General features: G+C 50.3%; 1 protein-coding gene across 5 annotated transcripts in view; it reads right to left on the reverse strand.

Annotated features, from left to right (window-relative positions):
* Nucleotides 1-10,063, reverse strand: part of bin3 (bridging integrator 3) — a 172,019-nt gene extending 161,956 nt beyond the window's left edge. Inside the window, exon 1 of one of the 5 annotated variants that reach the window (XM_069917924.1) lies at nt 9,700-10,048. In XM_069917924.1, the coding sequence (XP_069774025.1) occupies nt 9,700-9,707 (8 nt within the window). In that variant the 5' untranslated portion in view covers nt 9,708-10,048. Of the gene's footprint in view, nt 1-9,699 lie in introns of all 5 variants that reach the window. The other 4 variants (XM_069917922.1, XM_069917923.1, XM_069917925.1 and 1 more) reach the window with 4 other exon arrangements.
* Nucleotides 10,064-12,477: the final 2,414 nt, after the last annotated feature.

Genomic DNA, 12,477 nt, shown 5'->3' on the forward strand with positions numbered 1-12,477 from the left:
TGTCTTTTGTCAGTGAGGTGGGCTCTGCGGTCTTCTTCAAAGGAGGTTGCTGCCCGCCAAACTGTGAGGCGCCAAGATGCATGGTTTGAGGCAATATCAGCCCACTGGCGGTGGTCAATGTGGCAGGCACCAAGAGATTTCTTTAGGCAGTCCTTGTACCTTTTCTTTGGTGCACCTCTGTCACGGTGGCCAGTGGAGAGCTCGCCATATAACACGATCTTGGGAAGGCGAAGGTCCTCCATTCTGGAGACGTGACCCACCCAGCGCAGCTGGATCTTCAGCAGCGTGGACTCGATGCTGTCGACCTCTGCCATCTCGAGTACTTCGACGTTAGGGATGAAAGCGCTCCAATGGATGTTGAGGATGGGGCGGAGACAACGCTGGTGGAAGCGTTATAGGAGCCGTAGGTGATGCCGGTAGAGGACTCATGACTCGGAGCCGAACAGGAGTGTGGGTATGACAACGGCTCTGTATATGCTTATCTTTGTGAGGTTTTTCAGTTGGTTGTTTTTCCAGACTCTTTTGTGTAGTCTTCCAAAGGCGCTATTTGCCTTGGCGAGTCTGTTGTTTATCTCATTGTCGATCCTTGCATCTGATGAAATGGTGCAGCCGAGATAGGTAAACTGGTTGACCGTTTACCTATCTTGTCATTACAAACACCCTTTTTCAGAAGAGGGACAGCCTTAAGACTACCTGGATGCATCCCCGATCCAAACACTGGCACCTCCTGGACTACATCCTGGTGCGAGAAAGTGACAAACGAGATGTGCTTCACACCAGGGTCATGCCCAGCACGGAATGCCACACTGACCACCGGCTGGTTCGCTGCAAGCTCAACCTTCACTTCAAGCCAAAGCCCAGGAACAGTAAAGCCCCCAGAAAGAGGTTCAATGTTGGAAACCTGCAGTCAGACAAAGCGAGAGGAAACTTCCAGGCAAACCTCAAAGCAAAGCTCGACGATGCAACCCGCCTCACGGACCCGTCCCCTGAAACCCTCTGGAATCAGTTGAAGACTACCATACTGCAATCCACTGAAGAGATACTGGGCTTCTCCTCCAGGAAAAACAAGGACTGGTTTGACGAAAACAGCCAGGAAATCCAGGAACTGCTGGCAAAGAAGCGAGCTGCCCACCAGGCTCACCTTACAAAGCCGTCCTGTCCAGAGAAGAAACAAGCCTTCCGTCGCGCATGCAGCCATCTTCAGCGCAAACTCCGGGAGATCCAAAATGAGTGGTGGACTAACCTCGCCAAACAAACCCAGCTCAGCGCGGACATTGGCGACTTCAGGGGATTCTACGAGGCTCTAAAGGCTGTGTACGGCCCCTCACCCCAAGTCCAAAACCCGCTGCGCAGCTCAGACGGCAAAGTCCTCCTCAGCGACAAGATCTCCATCCTCAACCGATGGTCAGAACACTTCCAATCTCTTTTCAGTGCCAACCGCTCAGTCCAAGATTCCGCCCTGCTCCAGCTCCCTCAACAGCCCCTAAGGCTAGAGCTGGATGAGGTCCTCACCCAGGATGAGACATATAAGGCAATCGAACAACTGAAAAGTGGCAAAGCAGCAGGCATGAATGCAATCCCTCCCAGAGATCTGGAAGGCTGGCGGCAAAACTCTGCATGCCAAACTGCATGAGTTTTTCAAGCTTTGTTGGGACCAAGGAAAACTGCCTCAGGACCTTCGTGATGCCACCATCATCACCCTGTACAAAAACAAAGGCAAGAAATCAGACTGCTCAAACTACAGGGGAATCACGCTGCTCTCCATTGCAGGCAAAATCTTCGCTAGGATTCTACTAAATAGAATAATACCTAGTGTCGCCGAGAATATTCTCCCAGAATCACAGTGCGGCTTTCGCGCAAACAGAGGAACTACTGACATGGTCTTTGGCCTCAGACAGCTCCAAAAAAAGTGCAGAGAACAAAACAAAGGACTCTACATAACCTTTGTTGACCTCACCAAAGCCTTCGACACCGTGAGCAGGAAAGGGCTTTGGCAAATACTAGAGCGCATCGGATGTCCCCCAAAGTTCCTCAACATGATTATCCAACTGCACAAAAACCAACAAGGTCGGGTCAGATACAGCAATGAGCTCTCTGAACCCTTCTCCATTAACAATGGCGTGAAGCAAGGCTGTGTTCTTGCACCAACCCTCTTTTCAATCTTCTTCAGCATGATGCTGAACCAAGCCATGAAAGACCCCAACAATGAAGACACTGTTTACATCCGGTACCGCACAGATGGCAGTCTCTTCAATCTGAGGCGCCTGCAAGCTCACACCAAGACACAAGAGAAACTTGTCCGTGAACTACTCTTTGCAGACGATGCCGCTTTAGTTGCCCATTCAGAGCCAGCTCTTCAGCGCTTGACGTCCTGCTTTGCGGAAACTGCCAAAGTGTTTGGCCTGGAAGTCAGCCTGAAGAAAACTGAGGTCCTCCATCAGCCAGCTCCCCACCATGACTACCAGCCCCCCCACATCTCCATCGGGCACACAAAACTCAAAACGGTCAATGAACCAACTATGTTACTTAAGTAAATCACCAACAGTTGAAAGATGGTGTGTGCATCACTTTCAATTATGGGTGGGGGGGGAGGGGGGAACCCCAGAGATCCTCTCTGCCAATCTTATTGTCCTGCAGATTGACCTCAGATCCAATTTCTGCAGCTACCGTACCACGCTGTGAAATGTAGCTGATGCTTTCTAACACTACTTAAATCCTAAATATATTGGTACACATATCCAGAAATGTGGTGTTTCTTCTAATTGTGGGGAAGAGAATGCCAGACTCTTATTACCCTTTGTGTGGTTCCTGATGTCTCACTGAACAAACTCACTAGATAAATGCTATGGGTACAATAAAGCTCACTTCTGAAGAGAACAAACTGTAAATAGACATGGCCAACATTTTTCTGTGTACTTTATGCAAATACAGGACCCTAAACCACTTCAGCCAAACAAATCAGGATACTGACAGTTCGAAAACCTTAAAAGGATCCTCTCATACCCTGAAGATCAAAAAAATATAGAAGGTATCAGGAAGTTAAACCTATAATGAAAGACCAGTGGAGAGAGAAAAAACATTTTTCAGTTTAATTGTTTACTGTAGTATGGTGACATCTCTCTCTATTCTAGCAACAGCTTCCCTGACATTTGGTTTCATGAACTGCACAAATATGACTGATTGGATCGACAAATAAGGAACTTTAGAAGAATTGAATTCTTATAGAGAAGTATTTGGTCTTTCAAAATCAGAATTTATTACCATGGAAGTCGGTGTTTTGTGACAGCATCATTAATGCAAACATAAATTATAATATTCTTATGACATTACTATTAAAAAAAGTTAAAATAATAGTATGAGAAAAGTAACACAGAGTCTGGTTCATTTATTATTCAGGAATACGATAGGAACCGGGAAGAAATTGTCCGTGTGCTGCTGAGTGATCATCTTTAGATGATCTTTACCTTTTGCCTGATGGCTGCATCGGATTCAAGGATCGACAACGAGATTGACAACAGACTCGCCAAGGCAAATAGCGCCTTTGGAAGACTACACAAAAGAGTCTGGAAAAACAACCAACTGAAAAACCTCACAAAGATTAGCATATACAGAGCCGTTGTCATACCCAGACTCCTGTTCGGCTCCAAATCATGGGTCCTCTACTGGCATCACCTATGGCTCCTAGAACGCTTCCACCAGCATTGTCTCCGCTCCATCCTCAACATTCATTGGAGCGACTTCATCACCAACATCGAAGTAGTCGAGATGGCAGAGGCTGACAGCATCGAATCCACGCTGCTGAAGATCCAACTGCGCTGGCTAGGTCACGTCTCCAGAATGGAGGACCATCGCCTCTCCAAGATCGTGTTATATGGCGAGCTCTCCACTGGCCACCGAGACAGAGGTGCACCAAAGAAGAGGTACAAGGACTGCCTAAAGAAATCTCTTGGTGCCTGCCACATTGACCACCGCCAGTGGGCTGATATCGCCTCCAACCGTGCATCTTGGCGCCTCACAGTTCGGCGGGCAGCAACCTCCTTTGAAGAAGACCGCAAAGCCCACCTCACTGACAAAAGACAAAGGAGGAAAAACCCAACACCCAACCCCAACCCACCAATTTTCCCTTGCAACCGCTGCAACCGTGTCTGCCTGTCCCGCATCAGACTTGTCAGCCACAAACGAGCCTGCAGCTGACGTGGACATTACCCCTCCATAAATCTTCATCCGCGAAGCCAAGCCAAAGAAGAGCAGAGTGAAGAGAGCATAGCCTGGTGTTGAGAATCTTTGAGGATAGAAGCTGTTTTTTTTTTTTTAAATACCACCTCAGGTAGACGTCTTCAGTGGAGGGGGTCTGGTGGCTGTGATGTTGCAGGCCAAGTTAACAAGCCTCTGGAGTTTATTCTTGACTTGATTGGTGCCTCCATACCAGGCATTGATACAACCAGCCAGAATGCTCTCCACTGTACATCTGTAGAGGTTTACGAGAGTCTTCAGTGACATACCAAATCTCCTCAGACACCTCACAAAGTATAGCTGCTGGCAAGCCTTCTTTGTGATTGCATCAAAGTGGAGGCTCCAGGACAGATCCTTGGAGATGTTCACACCCAGGAATTTGAAGTTCTTGACCCTCTCCACTACTGAGCCCTTGATGAGGACTGGGCTGTGTTCTCCTGACTTTCTCCTGAAGTCCACAATCATCTCCTTGGTTTGGCTGACATTGAGTGCAAGGTTGTTATCATTGCACCATTCAACTAGCTGATCCATCTCCCTCCTCTACACTTCCTCATTGTCGTTTGTGATTCTGCCAACAACTTGGATGTCATTGGAAAACTTGTAGATGGCATTGGAATTGTGCCTGGTCACTCAGTTTAATGAGTAGAGCAGTGTGCTAAGCACACATTCCACCCTGTTTCTGATAAAGATACTATTCCTTTCTCCTCATCTTTACCTCCACCGGATCTATTGCCAGTATGAGGCCTTTCACACAAAACATATGAAATGACCCTTTAACACAAAGTGCTGAAAAAACTTAGCAGGTCACACAGCATCCATAGGAGGCAAAGATACCAAACCAACGTTTCGGACCTGAATTTTTCGTCAAGGTAAGAGCAAATGGCAGGCAGGCTCCTGAATAAAATGGTGGGGGGGGGGGGTGCGTGTCAAGGGGAAGAACACAGGCAAGAGGCCATAGGTGGATATGGACAGGAGGACAGATGAGATAAAAGCTGGGAAGTGATGTGCGGAAATCTCTCTGCATGGAGATGGAATGGGGTGGGGAGGAAAGGAGACAAGGGGATAGGGAAAGAGACAGAGGAGGAACCCAATGGAAACCAGAGAAGCCAATGTTAACGTCAACTGGTTGGAGAGTGCCCAGACAGATTATTGCCACCTTCCAATTTGCGGGTGGCTTCGGTTTGACAGTGCACAAGGTCATGTCGGTGTGGGAATGGGTTGTGGAATTAAAACAGTTGGCCACTGGGATATTTATACTATGGCAATAGACAGAGTGAATGTGCTCAACGAAGCGATCTCCCAGACAGACATCTGAAGAAACTGAATGAGTGAGGAAAATAGGGGAGAGGAGCACAGGCTACCAGCTAAGAGGTGGATACAGGTGGGAAGGTAGAATAGAGAAAAACTGAGAAGCAATGGGAAAGAAGGCAGAGGGCTAAGAAGGGTAGCTGTCTGATTGTAGCAGACGGTAAGAGGGCAAGGAGCAGAAGGAGACCAAGGGATGGAGAAAAGAGACAGGGAGAGTTTTAGTGGAAATTGGAGTAGTTGATGTTGACATCATCTGGTTGGAGGCTATGAGGGCAGAATACAAGGTGACATTTCTCCCACTTGAAGTACTTTAAGTTTACATGAACATTCAAATGCTCCTCCTCCATTTTAAGTAGTTATAACAAGGACATCTAACAACTTGGTCTGTGATAATAAAGGGTGGCACTTAATCCTGTAAAACATGAACCTCTCCCCACGTTTGCAGCATCTACAGCAAAGAAAGAGAGAGGATGAAATTCACCACTGCCTTCAACGTTCGAGCACAACCTTATTTCCCCCCCCCACCCCCCCGAGTAAAAAGTTCATGGTAAAAAGTGGCCTTCTCTCCATCAGAGAGACTGGGTGCAGACTGGGAGATCGCTTCACTGAGAACCTTTGCTCCACACCGTGGCATGGAATTCCCAGTGGCCAAACATTTCAGCACTGCATCACACTCCCTTACTCACATGTCTGTCCATTGCCTCATGTACTATACCACCAAGACCACCTGTAAAATGGAGGAACAGCACCTGATTTTCTCCATCCAGATGGCATGAACAGGTTTCTGCTAAAACCTGTTCTCCTTTCCCCCCTTCCTTTCCTTCATCCTGTCAGCTCTCCATCCACCTCCTTCTTGATTTGCCTTGACATTTCTCCACCCCTTGCTTGTTACTGTGCCCACCCTCCCTTCTCCACCCATTACCTCCTGCCTTTGCGACCATGCCTTAACCTTTTTATTCCGACACCTGCCGACATTTTCCCATACCTTGAAGGGCTCAAGCCCGAAATGTGAGTTATGTATTTTTTTTACTATAGAAAGTACACTGTTTGACCCTGTTGAGTTTCTCCAGCACTGTATTTTTACAATAAAGCTCATGGTTATTAGGCAACAGAGATCCCTGCTCTCCTGTATACTTAAGATCTGGCAATGCAAGGTGCTGGTGAGAAAATACCACCAAAGCAATTCTCTCATCCACAGCAGCAAAACAATATATTTTTCTCTTTTCTCATACATGAGAAAAAAAAAGCAATAAATTAGTTCACAAAAGTCACTTGGTGGTACAGCATGTTCTGTGCAGTTTAATTTCAGTGCAGGCAGAAATAGGATGGCTGTGGACTATTTGCGTACCAAGTCAATCCCATCAGATTGTTTTCCAAATGAGCAGAACTATTGAAAGAAGCAGTGTACAGACAATCTACTGCCCTCCACTTCCAAGGGAATGCTCTCCTACCATTCCCCCCTTCCCCAAGATTGAAACAATCACTGCCTTAACCTCATCTTAAGAAGCCCTCTCCCCAATGTTCAAGGGGAATGGTTTCTCCTCAAAATTATCAGGATTGGGTGACCATCCATTCCCTACTTCCCTATGAGGAAGGATACACCACTTGCACTTCACTTGCTATTCCAAAGTAAAAGACCTTCCATTCGTACCCGTTGCCCCATCACCATCAATCCCACCCACGAAACAGAATATGGATTGGACCACAAACTCTCCTGCCTTATTCCACTGTCCCACCACCACCCTTTAGCAAGGCAAGATCGCATCCTTTCCAGTCTTTTCCCAGTTTCAACTTCTTCCTGCCCAATCCCAGATTCTACCTCCTCCTCCACCTTCCAGGGCCTTCCCCTCCTCCTCCTCCTTCTCCCAGGGCCTTCCCCTCCTCCTCCTCCTCCTCCCAGGGACCATCCTCCTCCTCCTCCCAGGGACCATCCTCCTCCTCCTCCCAGGGACCATCCTCCTCCTCCTCCCAGGGACCATCCTCCTCCTCCTCCCAGGGACCATCCTCCTCCTCCTCCCAGGGACCATCCTCCTCCTCCTCCCAGGGACCATCCTCCTCCTCCTCCCAGGGACCAGCCTCCTCCTCCTCCCAGGGACCAGCCTCCTCCTCCTCCCAGGGACCAGCCTCCTCCTCCTCCCAGGGACCAGCCTCCTCCTCCTCCCAGGGACCAGCCTCCTCCTCCTCCCAGGGACCAGCCTCCTCCTCCTCCCAGGGACCATCCTCCTCCTCCTCCCAGGGACCATCCTCCTCCTCCTCCCAGGGACCATCCTCCTCCTCCTCCCAGGGACCATCCTCCTCCTCCTCCCAGGGACCATCCTCCTCCTCCTCCCAGGGACCATCCTCCTCCTCCTCCCAGGGACCATCCTCCTCCTCCTCCCAGGGACCATCCTCCTCCTCCTCCCAGGGACCATCCTCCTCCTCCTCCCAGGGACCATCCTCCTCCTCCTCCCAGGGACCATCCTCCTCCTCCTCCCAGGGACCATCCTCCTCCTCCTCCCAGGGACCATCCTCCTCCTCCTCCCAGGGACCATCCTCCTCCTCCTCCCAGGGACCATCCTCCTCCTCCTCCCAGGGACCATCCTCCTCCTCCTCCCAGGGACCATCCTCCTCCTCCTCCCAGGGACCATCCTCCTCCTCCTCCCAGGGACCATCCTCCTCCTCCTCCCAGGGACCATCCTCCTCCTCCTCCCAGGGACCATCCTCCTCCTCCTCCCAGGGACCATCCTCCTCCTCCTCCCAGGGACCATCCTCCTCCTCCTCCCAGGGACCATCCTCCTCCTCCTCCCAGGGACCATCCTCCTCCTCCTCCCAGGGACCATCCTCCTCCTCCTCCCAGGGACCATCCTCCTCCTCCTCCCAGGGACCATCCTCCTCCTCCTCCCAGGGACCATCCTCCTCCTCCTCCCAGGGACCATCCTCCTCCTCCTCCCAGGGACCATCCTCCTCCTCCTCCCAGGGACCATCCTCCTCCTCCTCCCAGGGACCATCCTCCTCCTCCTCCCAGGGACCATCCTCCTCCTCCTCCCAGGGACCATCCTCCTCCTCCTCCCAGGGACCATCCTCCTCCTCCTCCCAGGGACCATCCTCCTCCTCCTCCCAGGGACCATCCTCCTCCTCCTCCCAGGGACCATCCTCCTCCTCCTCCCAGGGACCATCCTCCTCCTCCTCCCAGGGACCATCCTCCTCCTCCTCCCAGGGACCATCCTCCTCCTCCTCCCAGGGACCATCCTCCTCCTCCTCCCAGGGACCATCCTCCTCCTCCTCCCAGGGACCATCCTCCTACTCCTCCCAGGGACCATCCTCCTCCTCCTCCCAGGGACCATCCTCCTCCTCCTCCCAGGGACCATCCTCCTCCTCCTCCCAGGGACCATCCTCCTCCTCCTCCCAGGGACCATCCTCCTCCTCCTCCCAGGGACCATCCTCCTCCTCCCAGGGACCATCCTCCTTCTCCCAGGGACCATCCTCTTTCTCCCAGGGACCATCCTCCTTCTCCCAGGGACCATCCTCCTTCTCCCAGGGACCATCCTCCTTCTCCCAGGGACCATCCTCCTTCTCCCAGGGACCATCCTCCTTCTCCCAGGGACCATCCTCCTTCTCCCAAGGACCATCCTCCTTCTCCCAGGGACCATCCTCCTTCTCCCAGGGACCCCCACCCCCCTGCTCCTGCTCCTCCTCCCAGGGACCACCTGCTTCTGCCTCTCCTTTCTCCCTGGTCCAAACCTACTCCCAGCCCCAAATTTAGGGGCTCTCCCCTCACCACCAACTCATCTCCCTCCTTCCCATTCAAAAGCAAGGACATGCCTGCCAGCTCAGTCCCATCCCCTCCCCTCTCCTCTCCTCCCCCATCTACCCTCCTTCCCATTCAAAAGCAAGGACATGCCTGTCAGCTCAGCTCCCCTCCTTCCTACACCTAACTTCACCTCCCCTCCTCTCCTCTCCACAACCCTTCCCTCTTCTCCCTCCTCACCACCTACCCCTCCCTTCCCCACCCCACTCCTCCACCCCCTACTTCTCCTCCACACTCCACCCCTTCTCCTTCCCTCTCCCCACCTCCACCCGTACGGTTACAATACGCGCTGAGGTATCTGACGGGCCCAGCCTCGTTGGCAGAGCGGCGTCTCCCCAACGTTACCAGTGTCTCCCCGGAACCCCACTCACCAACTCATCCTGCCACCGCTCCCCCTCCAACTTCCCGAGCGACCGTCTCCGTCAAGGCGTCACCTGCGACTGGGGTCATAGGTTAACGGGCGATGACGTTGAAGTCCTGCTGCGAGCGACGGGCTCCAGCGCCGCTTCGTGCACTTGCACCCGCCCCTTCTCCGGGCCCTTGCACCGGGGGCTCGGGCCCTTCTTGCATTTGGGGGTTCAGCCCCCTCTCCGGACCTTTACATTGAGGTTCAGTTCAGCGGCTGAAAAATGTAAAAGCAAAGGCAAGTGGTGGGGTCCATCAGCGTGTGATGTGAAGCGCGCTGCTTGGCAAGGCAGAGGAAGCAGAGTCCACGGGATCGCCAAAACAAAATGCGACGGCCGGCCGCCGGGTTATGGAAGATGGGGAAGGACAGGTCTGCATTTGCATAGCACCTATCACGTTCTTTTGCTTAGACTCCACGTATCCCTGGGTGTAGCATGGGGGGTTGTAATAATAGTAGGAATAGGGGAGTGGGGAGGTGCCTCAGCCAATTTGCACTCAGCAACCACACGTGATGACAAGTCTTCCTTGGAAAAATAGGGCTGTGCTGTATTATTCTTTAGCAACCCCACATAAAAGCTAGCATTGTAATAAAAAAAATGGATGGAATCGCAGGACAATTATGGCACTCAATGTCACCAAAACTAAAGTGATGTTTGTTGAATGCAAGAAAGGAAAACCAGAGGCGTACGATCCAGTGATCATTGGGGGATCAGAGGTGGAGAGGGTGAGCAAATTTAAATCCTGGAAATCACTATCTCACAAGGACCCAGTGCACTAGTGTCATCATGAAGAAAGCACGTCAGCGCCTCTACTTCCTCAAGAGTTTGGGGAGGTTTACAATGACATCGGAAGCCCTGGCAAATTTCTACAGATGTGTGGGGGAAAGTGTGCTGACCGACTGCTTCACAGTCTGGTATGGGGGAACACCAATGCCCTGCAAAAGGTATTGAACACAGCCCAGGACATCACAGGCAAAAGTCTCCCCACTATCGAGAATACTGGAAGTGCTGCAATCGTAGGATTCGCACCACCCAGCACAAGTTCTGTTTTCTCTCCGACCATCAGGAAAGAGGTCTAGGTGCCACAAGACTCGCACCACCAGGTTCAGGAACAGCTGCTACCCCTCCACCATCAGACTCAACAATAAACTCAATCAGAGACTCATTTAAGGATTCTTTTGCTGTTTATTGACTTTTTTCTTCTCTGTATTCATTGTCAATTTATTTACATTTTTAATTTGTTTACATTGTGTACAGTGTTTATTTTGTACTACCAGTAAATGATAATTCTGCCTCACTAGCAGGAAAAAGAATCTCAGGGTTGGTTGTATGTGATGTGCACTCTGGCAATAAATCTGAAATCAAAATGAGTCATTCAACTCAATTTATCTGTATGGGTTACAAGTTTCGAGATTCCTTTATTGCCATGTAATAGTACAGAACATGTAATCTTACATGAAACTTTCTTCTGCCTGGCATCAGGCAGACGAAGAGTCGCTATTAGGGTTGCCCCACGCCTCTTGCAATTCGAGAGAAAGAGAAGCAAAAGAGGGTCCCTTCAGAGTCACTGAGTTTCTGTGGATTCACTTCCAATACTCCCTCAGCCTCACAAACTCCTGTTTGATCTCATCCCATTTGCCTGTAGTCCTGCATTACATTATAGTGGAAATGGAGACAGTCTGGGTATTCAAACAGAAACTGGAGGGGTAATTACAAGGCTCAACCTGAAGCTGTGGAGAAAGAGCAAGATAGTGGAAGTGACAGTGTCTTTATACAGAGCTACCTCAGAATGAGTAAATCAACCAATATCTTTTTGTTTCTATTGTATGGCTCAAATTGTATATGGTTGCTCACCTTCAGTATAAATTCTTTTAACCACCTACCAATATTTTCCTCCAATTTGGATTTGCTTTCCAATCAACATGCCAAATGCAGAGTGGCTTATTTTGGTTAATTAACAGCAGGATACCACCAGGAATATAATAAAGGAAAACAGACAACTGTAAAATATGTGACACTTTTCCACACAGAATCAGGGAGCTTTGTGGCAGTGAACATGGCTATTTAATTCACAGCGTACAAGAATGCCTGAAGAAAGCTAAACAATCTCATCCCACCTCTGCTGTGTGTCATTTAAGGATGCATTATATCAAACTTTCATTTCCTTATAGATACTCCCTAATTCCCACACTGATCCCACTGCCCCTCATTCTTCTGACAGCCCGCTATCAGCCCCCACACTGATCCCACTGCCCCACGCTTGCCCGACGCCTGCTATCACTTCCCACACTGATCCCACTGCCCCGCACAGCCTCACACATTTTTCGTTAAAGTGAAACCCCTTTCATAAAAGCAAATTCTCATAAAGTAACTATTCGTAAGGCAGGGTATGCTGTATTTTAAAAGACAAAAGGGGTTACCACCTTTAGCACCTATTCAAAATATGGAGTTTTGGGTCATAAATTTCCCACTGATAGAGCTCTTAAACAGACACTTTGGCCCAACTCAAGCATACTAGTCAGATGAGCTACACTGATACCCTCCCAATGAAAGGAAATCCTGGTCCAATGCTCAGGATGCGACACGGTTAGTGTAGCAGTTAGGGGAACACTATTACAGTGCCAGCCAATGGGACCAGGGTTCAAATCACATGCTGTCTTTAAGGAGTTTGTACGTTCTCCCCGTGACTGCATGGGTTTTGCCCAGGGGCTCAAGATTCCTCCCACTCTTGAAAAACACACCAGG

The sequence above is a fragment of the Narcine bancroftii genome, chromosome 2 (genome assembly GCF_036971445.1).
Source record: "Narcine bancroftii isolate sNarBan1 chromosome 2, sNarBan1.hap1, whole genome shotgun sequence".
NCBI classification, from domain to species: Eukaryota; Metazoa; Chordata; class Chondrichthyes; order Torpediniformes; family Narcinidae; genus Narcine; species Narcine bancroftii.